Source organism: Triplophysa rosa, linkage group LG9 (genome assembly GCF_024868665.1).
Source record: "Triplophysa rosa linkage group LG9, Trosa_1v2, whole genome shotgun sequence".
NCBI classification, from domain to species: domain Eukaryota; kingdom Metazoa; phylum Chordata; class Actinopteri; order Cypriniformes; family Nemacheilidae; genus Triplophysa; species Triplophysa rosa.
Genome location: NC_079898.1, coordinates 1975798 through 1991607, shown reverse-complemented (window position 1 = coordinate 1991607; position 15810 = coordinate 1975798). Strand labels below are relative to the sequence as shown.

The following is a 15810-nucleotide window of genomic DNA, read 5'->3' as shown; positions in this document are numbered from 1 at the left end:
CTAAGACTTTTTTTTTTACTTTTCTCAACCAGGAGTTCAGTTATTGGCTCTATTGGTCCCGACCCTTGTGTCGTACCTTTTGGATGAGGCAGCGTTCTCCTCAGCCCCCTCAAGCTCGAAGGGCCTGCACGAGTTTGCTCTTCAGAACCTCATGCACATTGGACCCCTGTACCCGGTCGCTTTCAAGACTGTCATTGGAGCGGCACCGGAGCTGAAGACCCGCCTTGAGAGTGCCATCAGATCCAGACAAGCCAACAGTAAAGCCAAGACTACAGCCAGACAGCCCCAGCAGATGGTGCAGGCCACGCCCACCATCAAACTGAAGACCAGCTTCTTCTAGACCCTCTCAATGCCTCTGCAGTTATCTGCATGTTATTTCAAGGTTACAGTGAAATTGTGATGAGCTTTATGATCTAGTTACAAGCTGTTGTTGTTGAACTTAATGAGTGTTGTTTGCTGTATGCCTTCGGGTAGTTTTAGTCAATGAATGACTCGTGTCACATGACGTTACTAAATACTCCAAGTTTCTCAACTGTTCTTATGTGATCTGTTTATTTAGATCGAGCTGAATAAGTACTTCTGTTTTACTGTCTTACTGTCACCTAGTTTTAAAAAGCTTTTTTATTTTTCATGATTCCTCTACTATTGATTGACATTTGTTCATAAACGCCTTGTCTTGTAAATCGAAGCGTTAAATTTGCCTAATAAAATGTAGTTGCAGTCTCTTATTTATATTTGGACATTTTAAAGCAAATCACTGTGAGGACCAGCACATTTTTTGTCTTGTTGTCTATGCTTTCAATAATCCGATTGTAACGTTTGCCTTTGGCTGTCATTCTTATGTTAAACAGCTGGAAGTTATGTCAGTATTGCAGATTTCAGAGCAGACGGTATGGTCATTGAAAAACCGCTCCATAACAATGTGTGATTTACTAATAATAAAACAAGCAGACGTGTATGAAGACTTCACACAAGCTTTTTTATTTATGCGCTTTATTACTGAATTAGCATTTACAAATGATATTCAGATTTTACAGCATTGATGACCAAATCGTCTAATATTGAAATCATTTCATCACTTGAATAAAATTGTTTATCCAGCTGTTTTTTAAGAAAATGTTTTCTGCCTGTAATGATGGCTTCTTTTTGGTCATATAAAGGCTATACTGAATTGATAAGTTTGATCAAAAATACAGGCTGCACATTTTGGCTTGTAAAGCCTGAAGTGGGCAATGCTGGTGAAATCTTTTAAAGAAGTGTTTTTTTTCTTGCGTCAACAAAATTTGCATTTCTTTTATGGATTTAAAAAAAATTGAAATGTTTAAAAGCATTAGTATCAAAATGTTTACTGACAGTTTAAAAAACAACCTTTAAAATGTCATTACCATAACTCTCTGAGAATGTCACTACCATAGAAAAAAAACATTTAAAAAAAGCCATGATGCCTAAGCAAGTTATGAATTCATCATAAATAATTAGACATTTAAAAAGTCTACTTTTATTGACAATTATAAATGTGCTAAACTACATGTATTGGTAATGATAATCAATATTGTTGACAGTGTTTGAGTAAACAGTTTTTTTATATTACGGAGAATTAGAATATGAGTCATGTAAACTTCATTTATTCAGTTATATTTCTTTTCAAGTTACTATAATTTGCTATATCATTTAGTATACTGTCATTTACATTGATAGTGTAATGACTGCTCAGAGAAACGAGGGGTTGAGGATCCAAATGCAGTATGTATATTAAAAGGCAATCCAAAAACCTAATCCATGAAATAGGCAAGAGGTCAAAACACAGGTGAACAGTCCAAAATGTTTTAGATACCTCCCTCTATAGAACACCTGATGGTACTCGTCAGACCCGCTCTGAATGTTGTTAGTATGTTAATTCATCTCCCTAATTAACACTAACCAGCTGATGATTTGATTCAGCTGTTCTATATAGGTACATTCTGGGGGGGGCTGAGGACCAGGGTTTGGAACCACTGTTATAAGAGCTAGTCTCTTTTGGAGCTAGAGTTGGTTGCAGAGATCGGAGGATATAAAATTGCAAGTCGATGAGGGCTTTGACTGCGAGTAGGCATAGTCAGCTGTACATCAGTAGTGAGGGATGTGATTTAGTAGAAGAGGCAGAAACCACACTCATAGTGAAGTGGAGGACGAATGGGACATGCATTTATGACATGTCCCTTCATGCCACAGTATAAGCAGAGCCCCTGGGTCAGCCAGCTGTTGCGGTCTGCTTGGGACAGACGACTGTAGTCGATCTGCGTGGGTTTGGTGTCTGGTTCTGGAGGGCTAGGGTCCTCTGGTTGGCAGACGGACTGAGCGTGAAAGTGACCCTGCTGGCCTTCCATACAACCCTTCATTGGCGCCATGGTGTCATCATAGGCTGAGAGATGCAACCGTAATGGCAAATACAATCCCAGACGATAGGTGGTCAGCAGGGCGTGTATGAAAATAAAATGATGCCAAAAAGATTTGCATGCACAGGAAAATATTCGTGAAAGTGTATGTGACATTGCAAGCATAAAATAAATGTAATATTTCTATAAATTTCTCAAATATCAATAAAAAATAAATAAAATACAAAAATATAAATGGTTATAGTGCAACCAGAAAATATTCCCAGCGCTTCACTTTTTCCACATTTTGTTATGTTACAATCTCATTCTAAAATGGATTAAATTCGGCAAAGAAGAATGGAAGAAATTGCCCTAAAATAGATGTGCCAAGCATCATACTCATCATGGTCAAAAAGACTTGAGGCTTTAATTGCTGCCAAAGCCGCTTCAACAAAGGATTGAGCAAATGCTGTGAATGCTCATGTCCAGCTGGCTTACTATGACCAATCTCACTGATCAGTTAACTAACCCGACTGGTTTCCTATAACCAATCTCACCAATCATTCTTTTAACTCGGAAGAAAACCCCTACAAATAGACCAGATGCCTTACCCTCATTCTCTCTACATTTTCGCAGCATCCCTCCTCCACCCCAACTCCTTACCATCAGACCGTTTTTACCGCAGTATAACGGGGGGAACGACCCGAGTCCGGGCACATACTGGGCACAGGGCTGTCGCCCCGGACAAGGGGCGGGCACGCTGAGTTCGGAGGAACTACCAAGCTCGGAGCCCTCTCCCTGGGACAGCACGCCAAATATGCATACTATCCATCCCTTATTATCTGTACTTATTATCTGCGAGGCAAACTCGTGAAACATAAAATGTGGAAAAAGTGAAGCACTGTGAATACTTTCCAGATGCACTGTATGTGGCACTTGCCAACAAAACACAGACATTTGACGCAATTTCACTTACCGCCTGCAGTTCCGACTCATGACCGGGATCTGTCATTTCTGGGACCACTCAATCTTTCAGTTTCAAACGATCCACAAATCATCCTATAAAAAGACATGTGTCATCCTATGTGTCATCCTATAAAAAGACGTGAACAACTCTGTTGCCGCCTCGGAAAAACAAACTGCCTCCACTGTTCCTTTAACGCTGGCTTCTTTGGAAAGTTGAACTAGGTTCCCCTTCAGTCGGCCTCTCGACATTGTGTTGAGAGACAGACTGGGGTTTGATCTTGAGAACCTATCATCTCCGAGAGGAATTTTAAAACGCCAATGGGCTTGGCGAATGGCACACCCATGCCAGTCCCCGCCCCGTGCATACGGGTATAAAAGGGAGATGGCGGTGGTCATTCACTCATCTTTTGTTCTTCGGAACCTGCGTGGCTTATGTCAAGCATTATCTCTTCGAGACTCCTCGATTCATCGATGATTTCTACTGCTGGATTTACGACGCAGAGCATCGGACTTCCCCTGGGTGTCTCGGCAGCGAGCTAAAGACCTAAAAGAGCAAATTTCTCACAGTTGCGAGCATGTCTCGCAGCTGTGTCCTTGGGTGTGACAGGCTCATCCCTGAGTCAGACGGGCATGACACCTGCGTCACATGCTTGTGGGTCAAGCATGCTGAGGCAGGATTTGCCGATCTGGCATGTTCTGTGTGTGAGAACATGCCGATCAAGGTGTTGCGGTCATGGCTGGCTACGTTCTTTGTTAGCGCTGCCGCCACCCCGACTGCTTCCCTGGCAAGTTCGGCTGCCGCTTCGGCGAGCAGCGGGGGTAATTTGGGGATACCTATGGATGTCACTCCATCAGCTTCAGCTTCGTGGACCACCCATAGCCCAGCACGCTCACCTGGCTCGTCCCCGATGGGCGGCGGTGGACCATCCCATAGCGGGCAGACTCGACAGAGGGATGAGGACGAACTCTCTGTCATAGCATCGGACAGCTACTCAACTCACTGAACTCAACTTTATTTATATATTTTCATTGTTACAAAGCAGCTGTACATGAGACATATTGACTATAAGCAAAACAATTAAAGTTGTACTTGTAAAAACAAGAAAAAAAGGTGAAAACACAGAAGACGGACATACCCACATACAAAACACTCCACACACACAATATGCACACGTACTAACACACATAGACATACACACACGGACGCGCATGCACACACATGTGTACACAGACAAGTACGTGCACGCACACACATAGACACGCACGCATGTACGCACAGTGAGAGCACACATTTAAGATAAAGAGAGAAGCACAGGTCAAATATAACAGACTATAAATTCGTATATGCAATATTAATTAAGTAAAACCTTAAAATTCTAAAGCAGCCGCCAGGCAAATAGTGCAAAAAAACAGTATGCAAACGGTGGCGAGGAACCCAAAACTCTAATCGAGAAAAAAAAAACTCAGGAGAACCCAGGCCCAACCAGGGGATTCCAGTTCCCCTCTGGCAAAAGCTGCTGCCTCTGCACAAGCTTGACAGTGCTTGCACAACAAGGCTAAGTAAAAATAAATAAACTTAATAATAAGGTAAATTATAGTTTTAAGATTAACCTTAATAATCTAATAGCATTTGAAATTTTGTGGTGAAGACGTGTCAAGTGACCTCGTCCTTCTTTATCCAGCTCTATCATCTCAGTTCTTGTCAGGTCGCCGTTTCCCATTCTTCGCTCTACCATCAGGTCAGGCCATGAACTGCATCCTGCTCGCTGTGGTAACCTTGGAACAATGAGACAAGACTGGCTGAGAGTAGAGTACTGTTCTGTACTCTTTGATGCAACAAGTACATCAGTTGTGTTTTTGGTTCCGGTTGATCTAACTAATGCAGCCTAAACCCTCTGAAGATTTATATTATGGAAGAGTAGTGTATGCAAGATTAAAAAGATGCGTCTTTAGTCTAGATTTAAACTGACAGAGTGTGTCTGCCTCCCGGACAGTGCAGGGAAGACTATTCCAAAGTTTAGGCGCTAGATAGGAAAAGGATCTACCACCTGCACTTGATTTTGAAATTCTAGGTATTACCAACTGACAGGACGCCTGAGAGCGTAATGCACGTGAAGGACTGTAATACAAAAGGAGTTCATTCAAGTACTGAGGAGCTAAACCATGTAAGGCTTTATAGGTAATAAGCAAGATTTTAAAGTTAACGCGATGCTTTATAGGTAACCAGTGCAAGGTTGACAGAACCGGGCTAATATGTTCATACTTTTTTGTACGTGTAAGAACTCGAGCTGCCGCGTTTTGGACCAATTGGAGTTTTTGTAATAAGCCTGCAGGGCAACCACCTAACAGTGCATTACAGTAATCTAGTCTTGATGTCATGAATGCATGAATTAACTTCTCTGCATCTGAGATTGAGATTGTGTGCCTTCTGTGCAGGCCCAGGCTCCAAACTGACTTTTTTGCGTAACATGTCATCACCCATCGTCGGACGTTTATGCTCAGTTCATTACAGTGGAAGGAAGTGGCGTCACGCCATCCATCTTTTTTACAGTCTATGTTACAGAGCCCATGGAGAGTCACGACTCTGAATACGGGAGCTACGCCGTCAGAGAAGGCGAAATGGGATCATCTTCCGAATCAGGAAGGTCAGTCATTTTGGGTTTGTAATTTAGATGCGAGTGAGTGAACGTTATCAGTATCTGCAAATGTAAAAAGGAGTAAGTAAATAACTTATATAATCCAAGTGTCAAGTGATGATTGGCTATATCTATGTGAAATGAATGATGTAACATTAGAGTTTTTCAATGTAGCTTCCATATATGGAATTTGTGTTAGTTGACCAAATCGTTCCTGTATGCCGCATCAACAAATACAACAGTAATCCCAAATAGACACTCATAAATAAATTTATTATTATTCAAGTACTTTTGCCTGCTTTTGAATCTGCTTTTCGAAAACACATCAAAAGAGATGCCCACATATATTTCCCTTTGTGCCCTTACTTGCCTTGAACCCATAATCACTGCTTACAGCTATATTATTTGTATAATTGTACATGTATATAACAAGGCATCCGAGTAGAAGATATAAAAACAAAACATAAACCCATGTGTAGTACAAAAGAGTATGTTACTTTATTTTTTTATGTTAAAATGTTTCAAATTCCCTTTAAAACAGCTTTAAACAATATTTGGCTAGTTGTTCTAAAATTACACCATGGTAGAATTGCACTTTAGAAAAAAAAGTCTAATTTCTACCTTTAGGTTCTCCCAAGATCGTATATGGCCTTGTTTTCAAGAATTTCTACTTTCTGTTCACCCTCTTTTAGTGTGTTGACTACCATAGCTCTTGCCAATGATGTGATGGGGATTGACAGTGCAGTAGGAAATAAAGTGGAAAGAGGGCCGAGAAATTTCCTGGCCATCCACTCAGCAGGCCTGCTCTCCTTTCTGTCCACCAATAACACCCTAAATAGTAAATTACAGAAAAGAAAAAAGTAATTACAGGGTATTTGATGATTTTAAAAACTACAAACACACAGGCAAAACATACAAAATGTATAAGCTCAGTTTCAGAGCTGTATGGGAAATTTATTGCAGTAATTTCAGGGGGGAAAAAAGGAGTTGAGTAACTCACGCTGGTCGATAGATTGAGAGACGCTCAAAACCTACAACCTCAATGTCTGCTTCAACCTGTCCCTGAAAACAGACAGCAGTTTCAGTCAGAAATGTACATGTATAAATCAGTAGAACAGTTTATTTAAGTGGACATACAAAGCTCCATCAACTATCCAGTGATATTTCTACAATATGGAAGCCCGTTGTACCTTAGTTTTCAGGTAGAGAAAGCTGCTGGTTTTGTCTGCTCCTTTGGAGGATTCTAGATGAAAGTGAGAGCAACTTCCTGCTTTAGCAAGTTCTGCTGCCTTGAGTACGTAGTCATGATCTACACGCACAAACCCTTCCTGTAGCAAAAATTCACTTGATTTTTACCATTGAAACGAAATTAGGTTGTTAGGGTTCTACAAAAGGGTATCACATTTGTGAATGTGTTAACTTTGTATGATTTCTTTTAAAGGACCCATTCTTTTGCTGTTTTTGAGGCTTTGATTATGTTTTTTTTGGTGTTTAACGATGGACGTTCATGTTTCTAATTTCAAAAGACGCATTATATTTCACATATTTCAAGTCTATTGTTGACCGCTGTCCCTCTTTTAACAAAATGACTGGAATTCAGGTCTATATAAAGTCCCTCCTTCCGAAACGCTCTGATTGGTAAAGCTGACCAGGTCTGTCGTGATTGGTTCCCCACTTAGATTGTGTGTCTGATGATGTCCCACCCATACCATATCGGCGAGCTTCCGCTTCTCAGGCTGTTGTGATTGGTCGGTGCCCGTCTCAGTACACGTACATTCATAAACTTTGGCTTTTAGCAATAAACAGTAACAATGGCGTCAACTTCACTTCATCAGTTAAACACATGCGGATCGATCCAAGTGTAACGGAGGTCTGCTAGTGCATGTGCAAACATCAATCTTTGTTAGAGATCACATAATTTTTTCCTACTATGGCGAGGGAAATGACACCGGACCGAATGGCGTCAGACCGGTTATATTAATTAACACTAATAACAGAAGCGTTAGTTTTGCCGTTTTATATTGGATCCGAATTGGATAATAAAACAAGCAGATTGACCAGGAGACATTTTCAAGCAGGACTTCAGAGGACGTTTCATAGAAGTGTTTTAGAGGTATGCGCACACACACACAATATCAGTGTGTTACACAGAACAGCTTTCACGCCGATGTTAAAGTCATGGAAGCTGTTATTTGACCGTTGGTTATCTTAGAATGTGTGTAGCTGAAATCTTCTTACCAGCTGCAGGATGAAAGTGAAAGTAGTTAAGCACGTAGCTCAGTTAAATGTTTACAATCTCTGACAACCGAACACTACTCCAGCGGCTCTTCCTCTTCTTTAAGGAAGGCCTCGCCCCTTTTTTGGCGTATTCCTTTGGGCGGAGGTTATTAAAAGCACTCGGAATAGTGACATCATGTACCCGGGAAATAGAGGGCTGTAGTCCGATTCCAGCCGTTCTCTGTAGTCCTTGAAAAGCGAATTCTGTTAAAGACAATATTTCGCTTGGCACTGAACTTTGAGCTTTATCATTTTGCAGGTATTGTTTATGCTCTAACAGCAACATTACACACTAACTAAAGGTTGAAAAATGGGATCGTGGGGAATGGGACCTTTAAAATGCTCAACAAAGTTTAAGCATTTATTTACTTGCATTGTAATATAACTTTTTTTGCAAATTTTTCTGTATCTTTTGAATGACATGAAAGTGAGTAAAAGTAATATTTGGGTGAATTGTTAATTTAAGCATGACATGTAACCATACAGCTCCTGCTTTGGCTTTGGTTGTTCCTAGACAGCAGTATCCCACATCATGGCCCTGAAATGCTTCGGCATACTCATCCAGCTTTTCAAAATCAACTACTTTTTGCACCTAAAGAACATAAAGCAAATTAACAGATTAAAGATTTTCATTTTACCACATTTTAGAGAGTTGTACTTATATGATATAGTAAATATTGTAAATAAATTACTCTGAGGATAATTATTTTCATTCATATACATTCATTCAAAAGAAATGTCCACTTATGTTATGGCCGGACGTCTTTATGTGCATTTCTTTTTTTCCTGACATTTAAACTTAGACCACATTATTACATTACCCTTTGACTTTATACAGTAAATACACATAAATGAAAGTGTAATATATTTCTTTTTTGTGCATTTATTTAAAGAACACATGCACAATGTTTTGTCACTGCTGTTACCTTACTTCTTTGGCAATATTAAAGATTATTATGAAATATTATTTCTCTTTTTTTTCAGCACATATGTCCAGAGTTACAGAAAAAATAACAATGCAACAATAGAGATTGTTTTATTTATTTTAATCAAGTTTGTTAAAAGTGTGACTGAATGATGTTAGTTATATCACCATGTATTTGAAAACATATAAGTTTCATTATTTTGTCGCAAAATGGACACAAGTAGCCTAATGTTTTATTGAAAGGCATGTTTGTAAAAACTACTACTTTTTAAAGTGTGGCTTCTGGCTAAATAGTTTAAGTGGATCATATAAGTCAAAACAACTAAGTAACAAAAACTTGACACATTACCAGATTTTCATCGGTTTGGTTGTCCAAATGTAACTCCCTTCGTCCAATGAGAGTGATCTTGGAGAATATGTTGCTCTTCTTGATTTCGTTTAGTAGCACCTTTCCACTTTCCCCAGAAGCGCCGAGAATAAAACACGTTTTGTTTTTCTGACGGTAAATCTCTCCCTTCGCATTCAGATCCATTCTGTAGAGATTACAAACTAAAGTCACCATGACACTGCAGATATTAAACAGGTGTAGGCTTAGGCTACTACTACTTATTGGGTCGATGCAGATGTTAGATATACCAGCAGTCCGCCTACACAATTTCTACCAGCATGCCGTGCATTTGATCAAGAGCAAGGCGAGCCTTAGCTGGTTACAAACAAATATTTACCTCAAAATTGTTAGTAAACGTAACTAAAACCTATGTTGTTACCTTGGGACTTCGCCTGTATATGAATGTTCCAGATTATAAAGAACAGCGGCGAGTGCAACAACAAATGATAAGAAACAGAATTTCCAGTTACTGTATAAAATATTCATTCCAGTCTTGTGATAAACACCGTATTCAGTGGAGCGTCTTCCTGTTTGAGAAACGTCGCTGGCTATGGAAGGCCGAGAGGGCCAAAACGTATGAAACTAACGCAGATAGGAGTTTTGCTTACTCAAACATGTTCTGAGGGCAGAAAGAAAAATTATTGCCTCGCGGAGACAACCAATGACATCATAGAGGAGGCGGGACCAGAGGTGCAAAATTTGGAGGGGATATTCAAAAACACATCAACGGATATTAGCGAGTCGGAAGACATTTTTGCAGTGGCGTAACTTTGTTTTGAAAAGTGGTGGGGACAAAGACGACACAAACAATACTTTTATAATAATTTTTTTCTGTAATAACTCGTTGGGAATATTCATGGGTGTCACAAGCGTGAAAAATGTAGGTGACTCCTCCTCTAGAAACAGTATAAAAACAGCGCCGCTTTATCGACGGCTTCAGTGGTGTAACATTAGTGCGAAAGATGCATGACAAGTAATAAAGACACAGCCGTGAAGCAGGTTCGAATCCGCTGAACTCACTATTCTAAATTTTCAGATCTGCTTCCATTTGTTTTTAAACTATATCATGTTTTCATCAATAGATCATTTAAAGCATGTTGTGCTTTATTATATGTAAGGATGGCTGTTGCCGTACGTAATTAAACGTATTAATTCGTGATAAAATTTGTGTGTTTTCCCCATGTTAAATATTTGGTGTTTGACACAGATTACCTGTCGGTGGGTCAAGGATTGAGACGTTTGGGAACCCCCTGCTAATAAGGACAAACATACAAGTATACAGGGGAAACAGATGGAAAAATAATATCTTTAAAAAAATCTTATTTTCACTTATTACTACGGGCATTGCCAGATAGGCTACAAATATACAACAAACTTTCTAAATTTTGTTTTGAACTCATGAAACTACAAAGTTGTGACTTTTTCCATTTATTGGAGTTTTCTATCAAGTATCAAAATGTAATTAATCTTGCAATAGACGATAGCAACCGCATGTCCAGAACAATAAGGATGAATATATAGCACCAAAGTGCAATTAAGCGCAAAATGTTTGGTACATGTATGACTTGAACAGCCATTTTCAAATATTTTCATCATTTCATTAAAAATAAATACCTTTACAATCTGATATGTGAAAAAGTTCAGCAAACAGCAGTCCTGAACCCACGACGACATGAAGCAGGTAACACCTGCTTTACGCTCTACGCCACCGGAGCAGTTAATTTTCGCGTGCGTTTCTTACATTTTGTCTATTCTAATCTGAAACTGATGGGCGGAGTTAGTAGAAATAGCCTCTGTTTACAAAGCGTGCTACTTGCACGGTAAATAGACACTCAGTATTTTTTATTTCTTCCAATAAGTGGTGGGGACAAAATTGACTGGCAAAAAGTGGTGGGGACAAAATTGACTTTGGCAAAAAGTGGTGGGGACATGTACCACCCGTCCACCCGCAAATTACGCCTATGCATTTTTGCAAAGGTAAGTAGGCTACTGTGTTTTGTTGTTAAATGATTGCAAAGATTATCAGTAGTAGCATAACAGGTTATATTATAAAGATCACGTTTACAACTAGAAAAGCCTTCTTAACTAGCCAGTTGAGTTTAGTATCTATACTTTATTAGTTGCTTTGTTTTGCACAAGACTGACACTACTATTGCGGGCATTATTCATTCACGTGCATTATTAACGATTGTTCTATTAGTCCTGCTCGTGATAATGTTGATAATAGGGGTCATAGCCATAGTGTAATACTCAGTCAGAGCTGCGGTTTCCAAATTTCCGTCATCACAAAGTACACGTGTGACATTCTCAGGGCAGGAGTCGTGTACAGGTCAGTTTTACAGTACAGCGTGCTGCTCTCAGGGCAGGAGTACTGTATAGGTCAGTTTTACAGTACAGCGTGCTGCTCTCAGGGCAGGAGTAGTGTATAGGTCAGTAATCATTAGGTCAGTTTTACAGTACAGTGTGCTTATATGTACAGTATACATATATATATATATAATTACTTATATATTTACAGTACAACGTGCTGCTCTCAGGGCAGGAGTAGTGTATAGGTCAGTTTTACAGTACAGCGTGCTGCTCTCAGGGCAGGAGTAGTGTACAAGTCAGTTTTACAGTACAGCGTGCTGCTCTCAGGGCAGGAGTAGTGTACAAGTCAGTTTTACAGTACAGCGTGCTGCTCTCAGGGCAGGAGTAGTGTACAAGTCAGTTTTACAGTACAGCGTGCTGCTCTCAGGGCAGGAGTAGTGTACAAGTCAGTTTTACAGTACAGCGTGCTGCTCTCAGGGCAGGAGTAGTGTACAAGTCAGTTTTACAGTACAGCGTGCTGCTCTCAGGGCAGGAGTAGTGTACAAGTCAGTTTTACAGTACAGCGTGCTGCTCTCAGGGCAGGAGTAGTGTACAAGTCAGTTTTACAGTACAGCGTGCTGCTCTCAGGGCAGGAGTAGTGTACAAGTCAGTTTTACAGTACAGCGTGCTGCTCTCAGGGCAGGAGTAGTGTACAAGTCAGTTTTACAGTACAGCGTGCTGCTCTCAGGGCAGGAGTAGTGTACAAGTCAGTTTTACAGTACAGCGTGCTGCTCTCAGGGCAGGAGTAGTGTACAAGTCAGTTTTACAGTACAGCGTGCTGCTCTCAGGGCAGGAGTAGTGTACAAGTCAGTTTTACAGTACAGCGTGCTGCTCTCAGGGCAGGAGTAGTGTACAAGTCAGTTTTACAGTACAGCGTGCTGCTCTCAGGGCAGGAGTAGTGTACAAGTCAGTTTTACAGTACAGCGTGCTGCTCTCAGGGCAGGAGTAGTGTACAAGTCAGTTTTACAGTACAGCGTGCTGCTCTCAGGGCAGGAGTAGTGTACAAGTCAGTTTTACAGTACAGCGTGCTGCTCTCAGGGCAGGAGTAGTGTACAAGTCAGTTTTACAGTACAGCGTGCTGCTCTCAGGGCAGGAGTAGTGTACAAGTCAGTTTTACAGTACAGCGTGCTGCTCTCAGGGCAGGAGTAGTGTACAAGTCAGTTTTACAGTACAGCGTGCTGCTCTCAGGGCAGGAGTAGTGTACAAGTCAGTTTTACAGTACAGCGTGCTGCTCTCAGGGCAGGAGTAGTGTACAAGTCAGTTTTACAGTACAGCGTGCTGCTCTCAGGGCAGGAGTAGTGTACAAGTCAGTTTTACAGTACAGCGTGCTGCTCTCAGGGCAGGAGTAGTGTACAAGTCAGTTTTACAGTACAGCGTGCTGCTCTCAGGGCAGGAGTAGTGTACAAGTCAGTTTTACAGTACAGCGTGCTGCTCTCAGGGCAGGAGTAGTGTACAAGTCAGTTTTACAGTACAGCGTGCTGCTCTCAGGGCAGGAGTAGTGTACAAGTCAGTTTTACAGTACAGCGTGCTGCTCTCAGGGCAGGAGTAGTGTACAAGTCAGTTTTACAGTACAGCGTGCTGCTCTCAGGGCAGGAGTAGTGTACAAGTCAGTTTTACAGTACAGCGTGCTGCTCTCAGGGCAGGAGTAGTGTACAAGTCAGTTTTACAGTACAGCGTGCTGCTCTCAGGGCAGGAGTAGTGTACAAGTCAGGAGTAGTGTACAAGTCAGTTTTACAGTACAACGTGCTGCTCTCAGGGCAGGAGTAGTGTATAGGTCAGTTTTACAGTACAACGTGCTGCTCTCAGGTCAGTTTTACAGTACAACGTGCTGCTCTCAGGGCAGGAGTAGTGTATAGGTCAGTAATCATTAGGTCAGTTTTACAGTACTGCGTGCTGCTCTCAGGTCAGTTTTACTTTACAACATGCTGCTCTCAGGGCAGGAGTAGTGCATAGGTCAGTTTTACAGTACAGCGTGCTGCTCTCAGGGCAGGAGTAGTGTATAGGTTGTAATCATTAGGTCAGTTTTACAGTACAGTGTGCTTTATGTACAGATACTTAAATAGTTTTACAGTACAGCGTGCTGCTCTCAGGGCAGGAGTAGTTACAAGTCAGTTTTCAAGGCAGCGTTCTCAGGGCAGGAGTAGTACAATCAGTTTTACAGTACACGTGCTGCTTTCAGGGCAGGAGGGTAGTTAAGAGCAGTTTTACAGTACAGCGTGCTGCTCTCAGGGCAGGAGTAGTGTACAAGTCAGTTTTACAGTACAGCGTGCTGCTCTCAGGGCAGGAGTAGTGTGTAAGTCAGTTTTACAGTACAGCGTGCTGCTCTCAGGGCAGGAGTAGTGTATAAGTCAGTTTTACAGTACAGCGTGCTGCTCTCAGGGCAGGAGTAGTGTAAAGTCAGTTTTACAGTACAGCGTGCTGCTTTCAGGGCAGGAGTAGTGAGTAGTTTAGTATCAAGTCAGTTTTACAGTACAGCGTGCTGCTCTCAGGGCAGGAGTAGTGTACAAGTCAGTTTTACAGTACAGCGTGCTGCTCTCAGGGCAGGAGTAGTGTATCAAGTCAGTTTTACAGTACAGCGTGCTGCTCTCAGGGCAGGAGTAGTGTATAAGTCAGTTTTACAGTACAGCGTGCTGCTCTCAGGGCAGGAGTAGTGTATAAGTCAGTTTTACAGTACAGCGTGCTGCTCTCAGAGGCAGTGTGTCTAGAGTCAAGATGCAAGTCAAATCCCCCAATAGGGAATAGTTTGAGCATATCAGAAAGTTTCATTACAAGAACAAATATGATACACTGATTTAATTATATATCTACAGTGACAACTGATCTTCAGGGCAGAGTAGTGTAATTCAGTACAGAACGCCTCTCGCTCAGTAGTACATATCTCTGTGCTTATAGTACATAGCATGAATAACATTTTTACTTATTATCTGGAAAAATCCCGTATCTGTGGGCTCAGACGACGCATCACATAATTGGAAGTTACTATGGATCCATGTAGAACCAGAAAACTTGTCGGGAGCACATCCGTCATCCTTGCCGGACTAAAGAGACTCTATAGGTAAACAAGTGTTATCCGCTAACATTCAGAAGCCGCATCTTTCTGCTGCGTCATGGTGCATGATGGTGTGGAATGGAGCTTACACTTGGCAAAGGGACCACAATCTAGGTATATCCAATGTGTCTAGACGAATTGCTCCCATCCAGACGTCGTCTCTTTCAGGGAAGACCTTGCATTTTCCAACATGACAATGCCAGACCACATACTGCATCAATTACAACATCAGGCTGCGTAGAAGAAGGATCCGGGTACTGAAATGGCCAGCCTGCAGTCCAGATCTTTCACCCATAGAAAACATTTGGCGCATCATAAAGAGGAAGATGCGACAAAGAAGACCTAAGACAGTCGAGCAACTAGAAGCCTGTATTAGACAAGAATGGGACAACATTCCTATTCCTAAACTTGAGCAACTTGTCTCCTCAGTCCCCAGACGTTTGCAGACTGTTATAAAAAGAAGAGGGGATGCCACACAGTGGTAAACATGGCCTTGTCCCAACTTTTTTGAGATGTGTTGATGCCATGAAATTTAAAATCAACTTATTTTTCCCTTAAAATGATACATTCTCTCAGTTTAAACATTTGATATGTCATCTATGTTGTATTCTGAATAAAATATTGAAATTTGAAACTTCCACATCATTGCATTCTGTTTTTATTCACATTTGTACAGTGTCCCAACTTTTTTGGAATCGCGGTTTGTATATAATATTATTATACTCATATATAGTTTACAGTACAACGTTGCTTTGCTTCAGGCAGGAGTAGTGTATAGGTCAGTTTACAGTACAGCGCTCTGCTCTCAGTCAGTTTACAGACAGCGCTGGTGCTCTCAGTCAGTTTTACAGTACAGCGTGCTGTGC

At 41.2% G+C, this 15810-nt stretch overlaps 2 protein-coding genes across 5 annotated transcripts in view; one reads left to right on the top strand and one right to left on the bottom strand.

Annotated features, from left to right (window-relative positions):
- heatr5b (HEAT repeat containing 5B) overlaps nt 1-1100 on the top strand; it is a 62637-nt gene extending 61537 nt beyond the window's left edge. For all 4 annotated transcript variants that reach the window (XM_057342056.1, XM_057342054.1, XM_057342055.1 and 1 more), the window contains exon 36: nt 33-1100. In XM_057342056.1, the coding sequence (XP_057198039.1) occupies nt 33-340 (308 nt within the window). In that variant the 3' untranslated portion in view covers nt 341-1100. The remainder of the gene's footprint in view (nt 1-32) is intronic.
- Nucleotides 1101-6475: 5375 nt separating this feature from the next.
- Nucleotides 6476-10122, bottom strand: LOC130559149 (oxidoreductase HTATIP2-like). The gene is made up of 6 exons (XM_057342061.1): nt 9926-10122; nt 9508-9691; nt 8718-8825; nt 7147-7284; nt 6957-7018; nt 6476-6787 (listed from the first exon to the last, which is right to left on the bottom strand). The coding sequence occupies exons 1-6, from the start codon at nt 10030-10032 to the stop codon at nt 6580-6582; spliced, it is 807 nt and encodes a 268-aa protein (XP_057198044.1). The 5' UTR covers nt 10033-10122; the 3' UTR covers nt 6476-6579.
- Nucleotides 10123-15810: the final 5688 nt, after the last annotated feature.

Bases quoted from the DNA above. Each gene is read 5' to 3' on its own strand.
- LOC130559149 (XM_057342061.1), bottom strand. From the start codon at position 10,032: ATGAATATTTTATACAGTAACTGGAAATTCTGTTTCTTATCATTTGTT. The intron at 7,285-8,717 runs GTATGGTTACAT...TTTTTGCTACAG, and splicing joins CCAAAGCCAAAGCAGGAGCT to GAAGGGTTTGTGCGTGTAGA. The intron at 7,019-7,146 runs GTACAACGGGCT...GTCTGTTTTCAG, and splicing joins TTCTCTACCTGAAAACTAAG to GGACAGGTTGAAGCAGACAT.